The sequence below is a fragment of the Chrysemys picta genome, chromosome 1, assembly GCF_011386835.1.
Source record: "Chrysemys picta bellii isolate R12L10 chromosome 1, ASM1138683v2, whole genome shotgun sequence".
NCBI classification, from domain to species: Eukaryota; Metazoa; Chordata; order Testudines; family Emydidae; genus Chrysemys; species Chrysemys picta.
Window position 1 is genome coordinate 216439552 of NC_088791.1, and position 15304 is coordinate 216454855.

Consider the following 15304-nt stretch of genomic DNA (forward strand, 5'->3'; position numbering starts at 1 on the left):
ATCTACTCGGCAAATGAAGATGTGATTGCAGTGCGAATTGGCATACCCACTCTATCTTTAATCTAGCTGGCATGGGTACAATGGTAGTGAGGAAGTGGTGGCACAGGCTTCGGCACCCCAGTACAAGCCCGCTGGGTTGCTGACCCATGTCAGGGTCTGTGACCCCATGATTGTTACCCGCACTACCTACATTAAAGTTAGCATAGTTAGGCCTACCCACACTGCAATAATTCCTCTTCTCCCGCCCCTCACCATTGTGGTGGGTGCTTTAAATTCTCATGGCAATCAACACCAGATGAGATCCCCTTCCTATGATAGGGACTGGAAACATCTGAACCTTTTTGGGAGGAAGGCGTACTCCTCAGCCACACTTCAGTTTTAAATTACCAAGTCCTCATGGCAAAATATGATTATGTAAACTATTCAGAACTGAATGATTTTATTGAGCATATGCCCAAGCTGCATCGCGACCAATTTAAGGCCATCATTCAGGAGGGTCAGCTAGTAGCAAAGACAACACTACAATCTGCCCTTGATACAGCTGACACTCTGGCCAGCTGCATCTCGATTGTGGTGGTGATGCAGTGTGCCTCTTGGCTCCATCTGTTGGGCTTCCTGAAGGAGATACAGTCAACTGTTGAAGATCTTCCCTTTGAGGGCACTAAGCTCTTAGTAGAAAAGTCTGATGCCTCTCTTCACACCTTGAAGGATTTTCAGGCCACTCTCCATTTGCTGGGTATCTACACGCCAGGACAGAAGAGAAAATTTAGTCTGCAGCCCATCACAAGCCATGCACCTCCCAATACCCAGCTCAATGTTACTACGAGACCCAGAGAAAAAAAAAACTAAATTTTCAAGACATAAACCATCTGGCGCACAATCTTCCTCATCCCAGCCATCCACATCCAAACATCCATTTTGACGTGTTGGTCAAGGTGCCATTAGACCACTCCCCACAACTGCTACAACTGGCCACCGCTACCCACCCATTGGCCACTGACTGGCAGTGTTCTGCGGCACCTGGGAGCGCATAATATCAGACTAATGGGTACTCTATCCATTTTGCTTTCCTACCCCCTCCACAATACCCTTTCTCATTTTTCTTCAGGGACGCTTCTCATGAGAGTTTGCTACAACAAGAGGTAGATCATCTCCTCCAGTTAGGAACCATAGAACCGGTACCTCAACATCTTTGAGGCAAAGGGTTCTACTCTTACTTCCTAATACCCAAGAGGCAGGGAGGTTGGAGACCAATACTAGACCTCAGAGCTCTCAACAAGTTTGTCAAGGCTCAAAAATTCAAGATGGTCACTTGAGCAACTATCATTTTAGTGTTGGAACAGGGAGACTGGTTTTCAGCCTTTGACCTTCAGGACACGTATTTTCATATCTCACTCCTACCATCTCACAGATGATTTCTCAGATTCATTCTGGGACAAGACCACTACCACTACAGGGTACTCCCCTTCAGGCTATCATCGGCCCCAAGAGTATTTTCCAAGGTTCTCAGTGGTGACCACCCACTTATGCTCCCCAGGGGTCATGATTTACTCTTTTCTGGACGATTGCCTCCTCAGAGTCCTGTCTCTCCAAGAGCTCACCAAGTCTCCAGAGCTGCAAAGCATTTGTTTTCAGAACTGGGCCCACAGATCAATGCCCAGAAATCAACCCTCACTCCAGTGCAGCGCCTGGAATTCATAGGTGTTGACCTCGACTCGTTACAGGCCAGAGCTCTCCTACCTCAACACAGATTCCTCTCTCTGGCAACACACATAGAGACTGTTCAAAACAGCCCACAAATATCAGCCAGACACTGCCTACAGCTCTTGGGGCACATGGCAGCGGGCACAGCGGTGATACCACACACAAAGCTTCACATGCTGTGCCTTCTGATGTGTTTCAGCTCGGTTTACAGACCAAACAGGGACAGACTAGACAAAGGCTGGTCACTACCCACCAGGGTCAAAATCTTCCTAGACTGGTGGAAAGTAGGGTGACCAGATTACAAGTGTAAAATATCGGGACGGGGCGGAGCCAAAAAGGGGGCGGAGCCAAAAAAGGGGGCGGAGCAAAAAATTTTTAAGGGGCCTGGGGCATTAGCAGGCCCCGCGCGCTGCCCTCCCCGCGGAGCCTCCCACCCCCTGGCCCGCCACGGGCATATGCGGGGCAGCGCGGTGGGTCCGGGCGGGGGCAGCGTGGAGCGGGCAGGAGCCGGGTGGGTGGCAGGGGCCGAATCCCCGCTGCTGCCAGGGAGCCCCGCGCCTCTCCCTCCCGCTCGCGGCTGTGGCTCCCTCCCGACGCGACGCGCCCCCCCCGCTGCCCCGGGCACATGTGGCGCACGTCCCCCGCGCCTAGTCTCCCTCCCTCCGGGAAGGAGCAACTGGACGTGCGCCGCATGTGCGCGGGGCAAGCCGGGGGGCGCGTCCGGCCGGGAAGGAGCCGCAGCCGCGAGCGGGACGGAGAGGCGCGGGGCTCCCCAGCAGCAGCGGGGATTCGGCCCCTGCCACCCACCCAGCCCCCGCCCGCTCCGTGCTGCCCCCGTCCGGACCCACCGTGCTGCCCCGCGGGCTGCAGGGCTGGAGCAGCCTCCAGGCTGCACTCCCGGCCCCGGGTGAGGCAGCCCGGGAAGAAGCCCTCTGGCGCAGCGGGGGGGGGGGGGGGGCTCACAGCTGAGCCTCCCTGTCTCCCTCCCTTGCCAGGCCCCCTTTGCCTGCTCGCTCGCCCGGTGCCCGGGTGCTGGAGCTGACTCACCAGCTCCAGGATCCAGGCACCGCCGCCGCCGCCACCCCCTCTCTCCAGGCTTGCGCCGCCATTCTGCAAGCCTGGGAGGGAGGAGGAATGCTGGGGAAGAGGCGGGGCCAGGGCGGGGATTTGAGGAGGGAGCCAATGGGGGAAGGAGGGGGCGGAGCCAGAGTGGGGGGGGGGGGGCGAGCGCCAGAGCGGAAGGGAAAATTTCTTCTTTGTCCAGTGTCCCGACCAAACATTGGTCGGGACGCGGGACAAAGAAGCAAATATCGGGACAGTCCCGATAAAATCGGGACAGTCCCGATAAAATCGGGACGTCTGGTCACCCTAGTGGAAAGATCCAATCAACATTTGCAAAAGGATCCCCTTCTCGCACCTCCGCCCATCATTGCTTCTCACCACTGATGCATCACTCATATGGGGGGAGGAGGGTGCACATCTAAATGGCCTTACAACACAAGACAAATGGACACCCATGGAGATCTCCCTTCACATCAATCTCCTCAAGCTAAGGGCAGTCAGGAATGGCTGTGCCCACTGATCAAAGTATCACACACGAGAGTCCTAATGGACAATGTAGCCTGCATGTTCTACATAAATCAACAAGGGGGAACCCGATCACCCTCCCTTTGCACAGAAGGGGGAGCCCAATCACCCTCCCTTTGCACATGAGACTATGGTGTACCTCTCGTGACATCACACTGTCAGCAATCTACCTCCCAGGCACACACAGCTCGATAGCGGACAGTCTCAGTTGCAAATTCCCACATGACCGTGAGTGGGGAACTAGACCCAGTAGTACTTCACGATCTATTCAGGTGACCACGGACTTGTTTGCCACTTACCTGAACAAGAAATGCCCACCCTACTGTTCCAGAGCAGGGATAGGACAACTCTCCTTAGGCGATGCTCTCTTCCTCCCCTGGGATGGAGACCTTCTTTCCTCCTTTTCCTCTACTATCAAAGGTCCTGCTGAAAATAAAAAGAGACAAAGCACATGTCATTCTGATTGCTCTTACGTGGCCAAGACAGACCTGGTTTCCTTACCTGTCACAGCTCATGACACATCCGCCAATCTCTCTTCCAGTCATTCTGAACCTCCTCTCACAGAATAAAGGACATACCCTACATCCCAACCTGGCGATTCTCTGCCTGAAGGCATGGCTCCTTGTTTCAAACACGTAGAAAGCTCCTATTCGATAGAGGTGCAAGAGGTATTATTACACAGCAGAAAGTCCTCAACACAACAGACTTACCTGCATAAATGGTCCAGGTTTCGGATTTGGTGTATTTGCCAACAAATCTCCCCGACATCTACGACTCTTCCATGCATCTTAGACTATGCACTGTCCGTGAAGGTTTGGGGCTCTCTCTATGCTCTCTGAATCTAGCTAGTGGCTATAACAGCCCTTCCACCATCCAGCGGAGAGGTACTCGGTGCTGTCGCACCTGACCAGCAAAAGATTCCTCAAGGGTATAGTTAACCTCTTTCCACAACCTCAGCTTCCTACGCCTACATGGGACTTAAACCTGGTACTGAAAGGATCAACTAGGCCTCCCTTCGAACCTATGGCCACCTGTTTGCTTATGTAGCTTTCAATGAAAACAGCATTCCTGGTAGTAATTACTTCGGCCAGGAGACTAGGGGAAATAGTGGCTCTGATGGCATATCCCCCCCATATTCTTTCGGGACAAGGTTACGCCCAGGCCACATCATTCTAAACCTCCCCGTTTCACATGAACCAATTGAGTAATCTTCCAACATTCTATCCCAAGCCTCACCGAGACAAGAGGGAGGCTATATTACACACGCTAGATACCAGGAGAGCCCTAGCCTTCTACCTGGACAGGATGAAGGCCTTCAGAGACTCCCCCAGGCTTTTCCTCTCCATTGCGGAAAGATCCAAGGGTTCAGCAATATCAGCCCAAAGACTTTCCAAGATGGTCTCAAAGTGTATCGGACAATGTTACCAAGTTCACAATATGACCCCTCTAGATATTGTTCGTACACATTCCACAAGGTCTATCTCCTCATCCCTCATCTTCTTCAAGAACATGCCTGTCTCAGAGATCTGCAGAGTGGCGACATGGGTGTCAATCCACTCCTTTGCAGAACATTATGCGATCACTGGGGACTCTGCCTCCCATGCCATCTTCAGCTCCATAATGCTGACGTCAACCCCAAAGTCCCAACCCTGCATTGGGATACTGCTCAGGAGACACCTACAGTGACACGTAGGGATACTACTCGAAGAAGAAGTTACTCACCTTGTGCAGTAACGATGGTTCTTTGAGATGTGTGTCCCTATGAGTGCTCCTGAACCCACCCTCTGTCCCTCTCCTTCAGAGTTCTTGTCAGTGACTCTGCAATAGAGAAGGAACTGAGGGGGGGTTAGCCCGCGTGTGCTGACTACCCTTGTGGTGCAGCACGAGGAGAAACAGCGCGTGTGTGGGCCTCATGGATACTGCTACCGAAGTTCTTCAGTCAGCAGCACAGGGATGCAAGCACACCTACAGTGGAGCACCCATAGGGCGACGCATCTCAAAGAACCATCGTTACTGCACAAGGTGAGTAACTACTTCTTTTGCACAACTACCTTGCCTGTTAATGAATGTGAGCTGTCCTTGTGCACACTGACCAGTAATTATTATTGTAACTAAATTGATTTACATTTCCAAGTGAAGAGCCTGATCCAGCTGGGAGTTTGATCAAATGATTTGGTTTAGTGATATTTCTTTGACTGTATTTTTTTTATTGCTATCAGGACTATAATGCTATGGTGAAGCTGGTGGAAACACTGGAAATGCTGCCTACCTGCGATCTGGCTGATCAGCACAACATTAAATTTCATTATGCATTTGCATTGAATCGGTAAGGATAACTGCTAGTTTTTTTTGCATTCTCTATAGCTATATATATATGCACATATTTAAAATGGATGTGCATATACTTGCATGTGTATGTGCCTGCATATATGTGTAACATCTTTCTCACTCACACCCACACCACTCGGGATGATATTCATGACATAAATTACTTTGTTTGCAATAACCATGTGTTAATCCATTTGTGCCAGGACATTTGAAATCTCAGAGCAGCTTTCAAACAGCCCCCATTTGGTAAAAGAATAGCCTGCCCACAAGACTGGATAAAAGACCTGATTCAAAGCCCATTGAAGTCAATGGAAAAACTCCCATTGACTATAGTGGGCTTTGGATCAGGCCCAAATTCATTAAATGTTTGAGTTCTTGCTTATCCATGTTTCCTTTTTGCTAAATTGCTATGAGTTAAAGGTGAGTTATTAAAGTAATCAGTGATCAGTGGTAGTTGAACCATACATTGTATCTCCGGTTGAGGGAAGAAAAGCCCATTTGAGCCTGTCTGCTTTCATCCACTCGACCTCTCCTGAAGCGATAAAGATAAATGTTCTGTTTTCTCCCTGTATTCCTCTAGGCTGGTCTTTCCATAGCACTTATCTACAATGGCTACTGCGTTTTAAAATTATAGTAAGAAAGCTTTTAGCTTGTTTCTGTGGAAAATAGGTCTTGTCAAACAAGCCTCGTTTTACTCTTTGATGAGATTACAGGTCTGGTTGATAATAAAGTAACTGTATAAATGTAATATACTTAGATTATTGTAAGGCATTTGACTTAGGACAGCACAACATTCTTAAAACTTTCCCAGAATGTAACCTTTTGGCTGAAATTTTCCATTTTTGGTGCCCGCCTCACTGTACTTTTATGTATGTGTGAGAGTTTCAGCAAAAGGGATTCAGGCTTTCTGAGAATGAAGCTTATCGAAACTGTCTCCCCTGCCATTAATTTTTGGTGACTTTTTGAACACCTTTATTGACTTGAGAATTTGATGTAGGAAATTGAAATTGGTCAGAGAGCTAGTCCTGGGGCCAGAAAAATACTTTTCATTGTCTCTCTGAAAATTTGTCTAGGTCTGACCAGTTATAAGCTGCAAAAAGCTGCCATTTGCACATGTGCAGTAGAGTTTATTAATTAGTCATGTTTGTTACGGTAGCGCCTTAGGGCCAACCAAGAATGAGGCTCCTTGTGTTAGGCACTGTACTAACACAGAGCAGTAGACAACCCCTGCTTAAAGTCTAAATAGACAACAGAGACACAGGGTGTAGACCCAAGCAGAGTGAACAGTGGGATTGCAGCAAATGTCATGTTAGTTCCACAATTTATTTTATTTATTTATTCATTTATTGTGGGTTTAGTTAGGAGAGGATGAGCTGAAGGGAAGGAAAAGGGGACATTGAAAGGAAGGGGATAGCGGGGAAAAAGGAGAGGAGGGGGAAAGGGGCATGTGTAGAGTGAATCTAAGGTGACGAGAGTGGGGGTATGTCTACACTTCGAGCTGGAGGTGTCAGTTCCAGCTTGAGGAGATTTACCCATGCTAGCTGTGATCAGATGAGTTCACTAACTTGATACAGTGTAGCCGCAACAACATGAACAGTGAGAGCGTATGTTCCCGTTCGACACATTAGGCACATACTTCAGATGGCTAGTCACTCCCACTGCTCATACTACCGTGGCTACACTCAATCATAGCTACCACAGCTATGTGACCTCCAGCTTAAAGTGTAGACATACCTTGGGAGGGAATTGGGGGCAGGGAATTGGGGCGAGTAGCTATCAGTACAGGGCAGAGTTAGTTATTAGTTACAAATAACAACTAATCATACAAGTATGATTCACTATTATTATTAGTTATTAGTGGTGTGATTAGTTATTGTATGATTAGTTCTATTAATGCCACTAAATCTCATGCATCTTTTTGAAGATATTGATGGAATTTGAGTTCTGTAAAAGACACATGCAAAATAATCTGCACCTGTTCTCCTCATCAACATATGCTGCATTGAGTTACCAGACTACTTGAGTATGGTATTCTTATGTTCTTTTGGAAATACTTAGGAAATGTATTATGGTAAATAGTTTTCTAGAAATGAACAGTTAATTTTCCAACAGTGAGAACACAAAAGTACTCTCTCTTGTTTATAGATTTTTGGTCCAATCAAAGAGTAATCTTTTAAAATTACTTCCCTTCAGCAATTTTCAAAGTATATTTGCTACTTGATGCATTGTTTTGGACTTGAAAATATTTTTAGATCAGGTCTATTCATATATCTGGTCATCCTAAAAACTTAATTGTTAACTTTTTCTATAGAATGCTTGTGCTATTAACTTTCTGGTTTTATTATTCCTGTTTTATTGAATTTTGTTAGTATTCACAAGAATACAAAATGATAAAGTTATACCTAAGATATTGATTCTTGCCTTGCAAAACAGGGTAAAGATTACCCAGAATTACAATGAAGTGCAGCAGGAATAACATGCATCATAAGTAATAACAGAATAACTGATTGTAGGAACCTGAGCATACCAAATGTCAGACACTGCTGAATCTAATAATTAATATTTCACATCAATTATACCACAATTCTAATCATAATCAGCAGACTATCTCATTCATTAATTTCCTCTTGTTCTGTTTTAATTAAGTTATTGTTGGCAGTTAATTTCATTTAGTCTTTTCAGTTAGATGGTTGGGCTGTGCTACAAAGAGCTAGAGATATGGCACTCAAATGGTAGGGAATCATTTCTGGGGGCGTGGACTCTCCAAATTATGTGGAGAGAGGGCAGAGAATTGCATACACATTTATGGCACTATTCTAAATAATAGATTATGATAATTCCTCAAGTGTAGGTTCTGTGGTAGGATAGTTATCTGTCACATTGGTCTCAACTGGGGACTCAACTTTGGAGCACAGAACACATATTATCAGGGACTCTTCTCTTTGCTTCATCTTATTTAATGTAAGGTCAGTGGCTAATACAATTTCTAACTACTATGATGTAATTGTAAGGATGATGTATAGCTGAGGATCTGTGGAGCAGATTCCTGGGTGAAAAATAGCTGGGGTGTACAGGTTGTACTGTGGCGCTTTGTCTGGGTTGGCACTGGAGTTGCCTAGACCTATTGTACACCGGACCCTTGCTAGAACGCGGGATTTGGGATCCAAGTGCGGTACCGCGTTAATGCGGGGACCGCGTTAAAATAAATTGCAATTAAAGTAATTAAATTTGGGATCCATGGCCGCGACCGCGTTATTTGTGAATTCATGCTATATAGACGCGTGTTATAGCGAGGGTCCGGTGTATTATGTGATTATGTGGACATGGCTTCATGGCTGACTCAGGGTTTCATGACAATCATGGGTCTGTCCCAAGTGAGTTCAGGTTCTAGGAATAGAAGTAGGTATGCTCTGAACCTTAGTATAGTTTTGTGTTTAAGGAGGGTGAAGATTATATTTTGTAATACTCCTAGTGTTTGAGCTCAGGGCTCACCTTTAAAGAAATAATGTCCTCTGCCTCATTGGGGATAGTCTGCCAAAACAGATTTATGAATCCATTTGGATTTCATATTTCTCTAAGGGAGAATGCCTAGCATTCAATGGTTGTAAAGTGAATCTGTCGTAGTCTGGTATGATGATACAACCACACTTTGTTCTCTGCCATCAATACAGTGGTTTCTAAGCAATCCTCCCACTGTATGTTCTCATGAGTCATGTGTCTGCCTCAGATTGAAATTGTTTGCAGAAATTGACCCAAAATGGTTGTCATTTCAGAGAACAAGTTTAGGAAAAACGTATGTTTCTTTTGACTGTGTTAAAAAAAATTCTGTTAAGCTTTTCTTTGAAAAGCTCTAGGACTTCCATGCCTTGGAGCCAGGGACTTGAAATTTGGTAGGGGGCCTTTGTATCAGGAAATTCCACTCACATTTGGCCAATTTATAAGCTTTAGAAAAATTGCAGTATGCACATGCTTAGTGGAGACTTCTTAGGTTTTAGCAGCTGAATTTCCCAGAACTCCATCAACTCTGGGCGTGCTATAGCCTGGGGCTGAGCAGGACTTTCCCTGCAATTGCAGGTCTTTGTGTCTGCAGGCTGTGCTGAGCCTGGGCACCTGAACTGAGACACTGGCTACTGTCTCTCCTGTGCTGTCAATGCAGTGCAGAGAGGGAAAGAGCTGAGCCTGCTAGGGGGGAGTAGATTGAGCAAGGTTGATAGAAAACTCGGACTGAAAGCTGAAGCTGTCAAAGGAAACAGGGAAACTGGGGGACTGGTCTTCACGGAAAAGTTACGTCAGCCCAGTTATGCCACTCAGGGATGGGCAAAATCCACACCCCAGAGCTACCTTGTTAATTTGATCTAATTCACAGTGTAGACAGCGCTAGGTTGATGGAAGAATACTTCTCTCAACTGAGCGACTGTCTCTTGGGAAGGTGGAATAACTACTGCAACAGACGAACCCTCCTGTCGCTGTAGTGAGTATTTACACCAAAGTGCTACAATGGTGCAGCTGCAACTGTGCTGCTGTAGTGTTTTATATATAGACATAGCCTGGACTGGGCTGGAGGAATGACTGGGGCTGTGAGCAGGCAGACCAGGACTGGCTGGACAAGGAAACTGGGACTGGGAACTGAGAGGAGGGGGAACTGATATCAGATTGGGTTGGGGGGAGGAGGAGAATGGGACTGGGTGGGTAAGGAGACTGGGATTGAGGATCAGTGGGGCCAGGGATAGGAGATGAGAGTGGAAGGGAGACAGGTTTGATGAGGAGACAAGTGTGGGCATAGAACTGGGCCTGGCTGAGTCAAGAGAATGCAACAGAGAGCAGGAGGGGGATGGGGACACTGAGATTGGCTGAGAAACCCAGGAAGGGAGACTGTGATAGGGAATTTGGGTGAGGGTTGGGTAGGGAGGGGGTTGTCTAGAGGCTAAGGTAGAGCTTTAACTTGCCTGTAATTAGCTTAATGCTAGGAGAATAATTTAAATGGCACATTAGTTTGGCTCTTTGTTGTTTTACTTACTGCAGAGTTTGTCTGAATATTAATAAAGTCTAAATTTTCACTATCAGCTAGAATGTTAACGTTATGGCTGTCCATAGGTGATTTAGAGTTTAGTCACATCAACTAAAAATGATTTAATTAATATTTTGAAGAGGTCCTTGTAGACTAAACCAGGACAGTCCAAATATTGCTCAAGTGATGGCTGCATTGGCCACTTTCACAGCACCTAAGGGCTACTTCTGATTTTTTCATAAAACAGAGCAGACTATAGCTACCTTAAAGCCCAATTCAACCCTCGCATAAGGCCTAAGGTGGAGATATTACAGCTCCTGCTATTCAACATTCTGGTGTGTGTGATTTCTTTTTAGCCCCCAGCCAGTTCCATCTTGACTCATATTAAAGATGAGGGAGAATGCAATCATCACTGGTTATTAACAATGAACTAGCATACAAAGAACAAGCTATTAGCAAGTGATGGGAATAACATGCTGCAAGGGATTCATTAGTAAATAACTAGTTATTATTGGTAATGAAAGCCATAGGAAATATTCTCCTTGAAAAGGAATAAGTGTTTTAAAATGTAGTTCTGTAAAAGTGGCATCATGGGGGTATGCAGTTTATTATATGTCAGTGATTTGCATCTGACATTTCAGAATTTCAAGAAAAAATGTTTTTTCCTAACTAGAACCCTGCAAGTTCAACCTACAATCTGAAAGTCAAGCTGAGTTCTCATCACCTTGTGCGTTATCACCAGTATTAAAGGATCTGCAGGCCAAATTATGCCCTTATTGACACATATATAACCCCATTAGCCTTCAGTGGGATTAGTATTGTGTTTTTAATGAAAAAGTATGTGGAATACCACTAAATTATCTGCTGTAAATTATTCTAGGCCTATTTCTTGCTGTAGATTTTAATATACTTAGTTATACTTTGGATTATCCATCTGTATTTATAAACTGTGCAAATCTGATATGGAGTAACTGAGATGCAATAAATATTGTAATGCTGTGATGCCATTTTTTCAGCAGTCATTATCAGACCTCATCCTCATTTTAAGACTGCTTTGATATGCATATTGATTATTTTTTATTAGTGCAAGTAAGTGTTCCAGAATGTATTAAGTCACAGTAAACAGTAAGTGCTGCTTTTGAATGCCAACTACTTTATGAATGGTTGTATTTATATTTATTATGGATTAAACTACCTCATGTTCTCATTACTCTGCAATATGACACTGAGGTCATGTTTATAATGATAACATGCATATTAGACTGTTTGACAGCTGTTTGAAGCCTGAAATAATCAGTCAGAACAAAATACTGGCTTGAATGGATGTCATGAAAACCGGGTCAACCTAACTGCAAGCCCAGATCTGTAGGGGGGGAAAAAATCTGTTGCCTCCTTCCACTGATATTCAGTATGTCTTGTCTAACAACCAAAATGGTAGGTAGTAATTCCAGTCTGGTGGGGATAGCAAAGATGGAGAAAATATTTTATGTCCTGTATGAGCAGACAAATAGAGACAAGATGAAATTAAAGATAAAGGAAACCAAAGGGGCCCCCCCATGAGCAACTTTTCTTTTGGTTGAATTAGGGCCCTTCTATAATCCAGTCTCTCTTCCAGAATAAGAGTATTCTATCTACCTGCCTAATCATGGTGCAAACTAGGGCTTTGGAGCTCTGCTCCTGCTTCAGGCAATAACCTGCTGCTCCACTGCTCTGGAGCTGCTTCAGGCTCCACTCCAAAGCCCCAAACAGGAGGCATATAGGACAAAATATCAATAAAGGTCCAGACCAAAACTGATAACATCACTGTTGTTTACAAAGTGGCAAATGCTTCCACTGGCCTAATCCCAGACAGCCAAATCCTGGCCACACTGAAGTTAATGACAAGATTCCTGTTGACTTCAGTGGGGTAAGAATGTGGCTCACGGTGTGTAGCTCTGACTTGTCAATCATGCTGGTGTTCCAACGGGGCTGAAACCAGACTGGAAATGATCAAGGAGGCTGTTTTTGGAGATATGGTGAGAGTGATGACAGCACAGTTACTGGAAATGAAGACTACAGGGAAGGTTTTATGTGAAGAGTGACGCCTTCAGGGCATAAAAGAAAAATAGTAGTGTATGCTTAGTGGTTTGCTTGTTGCTGTGATGCAAAGGACAGGGTGGTAGATGAGAGGGATTGGGCGTGAAGATGATACCTTGCGTGGGTTTTGAGCGGCTGAAGGGAAAGGAGAATTGAAGGGGTAAAGTTGTAAGAGGATCATATTCTTGTGGATGCTGATTATCCTTAATGGAAAAAAACCAGCAAATTACTTGTAAGTTTAGAGGAATGCCATTAGCAATTATGAGTACGTAAGATGAGCTCTTAATATTCCACATCCATTAATCATCAAAAACCAAAAAGGTGTAGCAGATCCTTTGACATGCATAGGTGGCGAGAGAGAAAATGAATGCATTCCTGTGCATCACTGAGACTTATCCCTGCTGGCTGTATTTGTTCTTCCATGGAAACAAGAAAGCATACCTCAGTAGTACATAAAGTACCTATGGGTTTCTAAATCCAGGCAAAAATTCCTCTAATCAGAGTTGCCAAGTTACAAAACAGTACTGTATTTGGGGGAGAAAATCCTTTCATTACTTAGTGTTAAAAAGTTTTCAAAACTTATCCTGTCTTTTTAAAGAAGTCCTATTGATTCAACAGTTTATAGGTTTGTATTTGACAGATCATTTGATGTGGTAAATAGGAACCATTCATCCCTGCATTCCCTCTTGCTGTGACTGCTGAAGCTAGAGTTGAAGCTGCCCATAAGTCCCTAGCTGGAGTTACTGTGCTCTGACTACCACCCACTGGCATGTGGCCCTTGAGAATTGTTGCAAGTAAAAGTTGTTCCCAGTCTGGTCTAACCTCTGCCATGGCTGGCGTGGGGCAGGATGGTATGGTTGACTGTCTATTATGATAGTGGTGCATAAGGAAGGTCAGCTGTACTGTATGCTGGCTTTTCTGTAAGCTAGATCACTTAATTGATAAGCAACTGGCATATGGATGCCCTGACACATGTTGCTTGCAATGCTCTTACTCAAAACATGATTGTGGAGATGAAAATAGCAGTTACCTGCAAACACTTATGTACCTGCTTAGCTGTATGGCCCATTGACTTCAGTAGTCCTGTTTGTGTACATAAAGTTATGCACAAATGCAAGTGTTTTCAGGATGAAGGCCTGAATGATAGCGATCAACACACATTTGCTGACTCATTCCTGCAGACTGGCCAAGATAGTTCATCTAGTTTTACACTCAGAGGATTGCAAAGTTTTTGTTTGATGTTTATGTGATAGAAATTTTTATGAAATCAACAAAATAGCCTTATTTGTTTCTGTATTAGTACAAGCAGGAAAACATTTAAAAAAAATTGTGGTCTGGTTTTCTGCTAAAAACTTTCTATGTAGTTATGGGAATGATCTTCATCACCTTGAGCTGTGATTGCTGATAGAAAAACCCCACTCAATGCAACTTGTTTTATATGAGTTATTTTAAATGATCAGGAATAAATCTTATCTTTTACTGCACTGTTACACAAGAGGGTAGAAGATAGGGAGCAGCGGCTGTTATCCTAATTCAAACAGCCAAGAGTATGGTAGGAAGTACACTTGATTAACATGCATGAACTTGATCCATTGAAAAGGAGGACTATTTAGTCCCCAAATTAACTAGCACTAGGCAGAGGACATGCTTATCTTGATCAGTTCATCCTCGCTGAGCTGACTTACTCATACTAGGAAAATATTTCATGCTTTCTGTTAGCTCTGCTGGGACATTATAGCGTAATGTACTTTAACTCTGCCGCTCTTCCTTCTGCTGTTAGGACTCTGAATAAAAAACACGTTAATACAGTTGATGCTGGGGCAAGGATGTTAAACAGAATTACCATTTAAAAAAACAAAAACAAATTAAGCTGATTCAGTTGCTCTAATGACAGCACCGGAGCCTGAAATATATGTTTAGACTTTGTTAGGCATTTGGATGCCATAGTGATGAACATGAAATAAATAGGAGTCCTCTATCTATGGAGTGTCATGCCAAGTGTCCGACGTTATCCCACTTGCGTACCTCCATGCTGAGTTGGAGAAGCTACCTTTAGGCCTTAAGAGAGTGGTTCAGTTTTCCATCCCATTCGTACCTTGGCTTCTTAGCTGAGATTGCCTTACAGGGTGATAGTTTATTCCCAAGACTGGTGGTGACGTAGATGCTTACCCCATAGAAACTGGACTCATTTCACATAGGCCATAAACAACTATCCTATGGTAATAACTTTGTCACTACTGGCCTTGCACCTAGTGTACACTGGGCACATACTGGGATTTAATATCACTTTAAGTGCCTAAATGAGCAATTAGGTGCCAAAATCAGATGTTCAGGTGATTAACTATGGGCATCCAAGTTTGAAAATTTGGTCTAGGTGAATATAGTTAAGCTGAGTTGCTAGATGTCATGCCTGATAATGTCTCATATTAATTTAAATCCACAATTAATTGATCTAAAAAGATTTAAATGCACTGTTCTAAATTCCATTACAAGTCCCTTCCTTCCCCTACAAGGGAACTGAATAATTCGTAGGATTCTTAATGAGATGTGGAGGCTTTTGCCCATTACAATCTGGAGTACATATTGCATTAATATTGATAT

The 15304-nt window shown here is 44.5% G+C and overlaps 1 protein-coding gene across 5 annotated transcripts in view; it reads left to right on the forward strand.

Annotated features, from left to right (window-relative positions):
- Positions 1 to 15304, forward strand: part of MAP3K15 (mitogen-activated protein kinase kinase kinase 15) — a 166529-nt gene that overhangs the window by 87279 nt on the left and 63946 nt on the right. For 4 of the 5 annotated variants that reach the window (XR_010596664.1, XM_065579742.1, XM_065579738.1 and 1 more), the window contains one exon: positions 5511 to 5617. Coding sequence is in view for 4 of the 5 variants with exons in the window: in XM_065579742.1 (XP_065435814.1) it covers positions 5511 to 5617 (107 nt within the window). In the remaining variant the exon portion in view is untranslated. Of the gene's footprint in view, positions 1 to 5191; positions 5314 to 5510; positions 5618 to 15304 lie in introns of those variants that run through there. The other variant, XM_065579750.1, reaches the window with a different exon arrangement.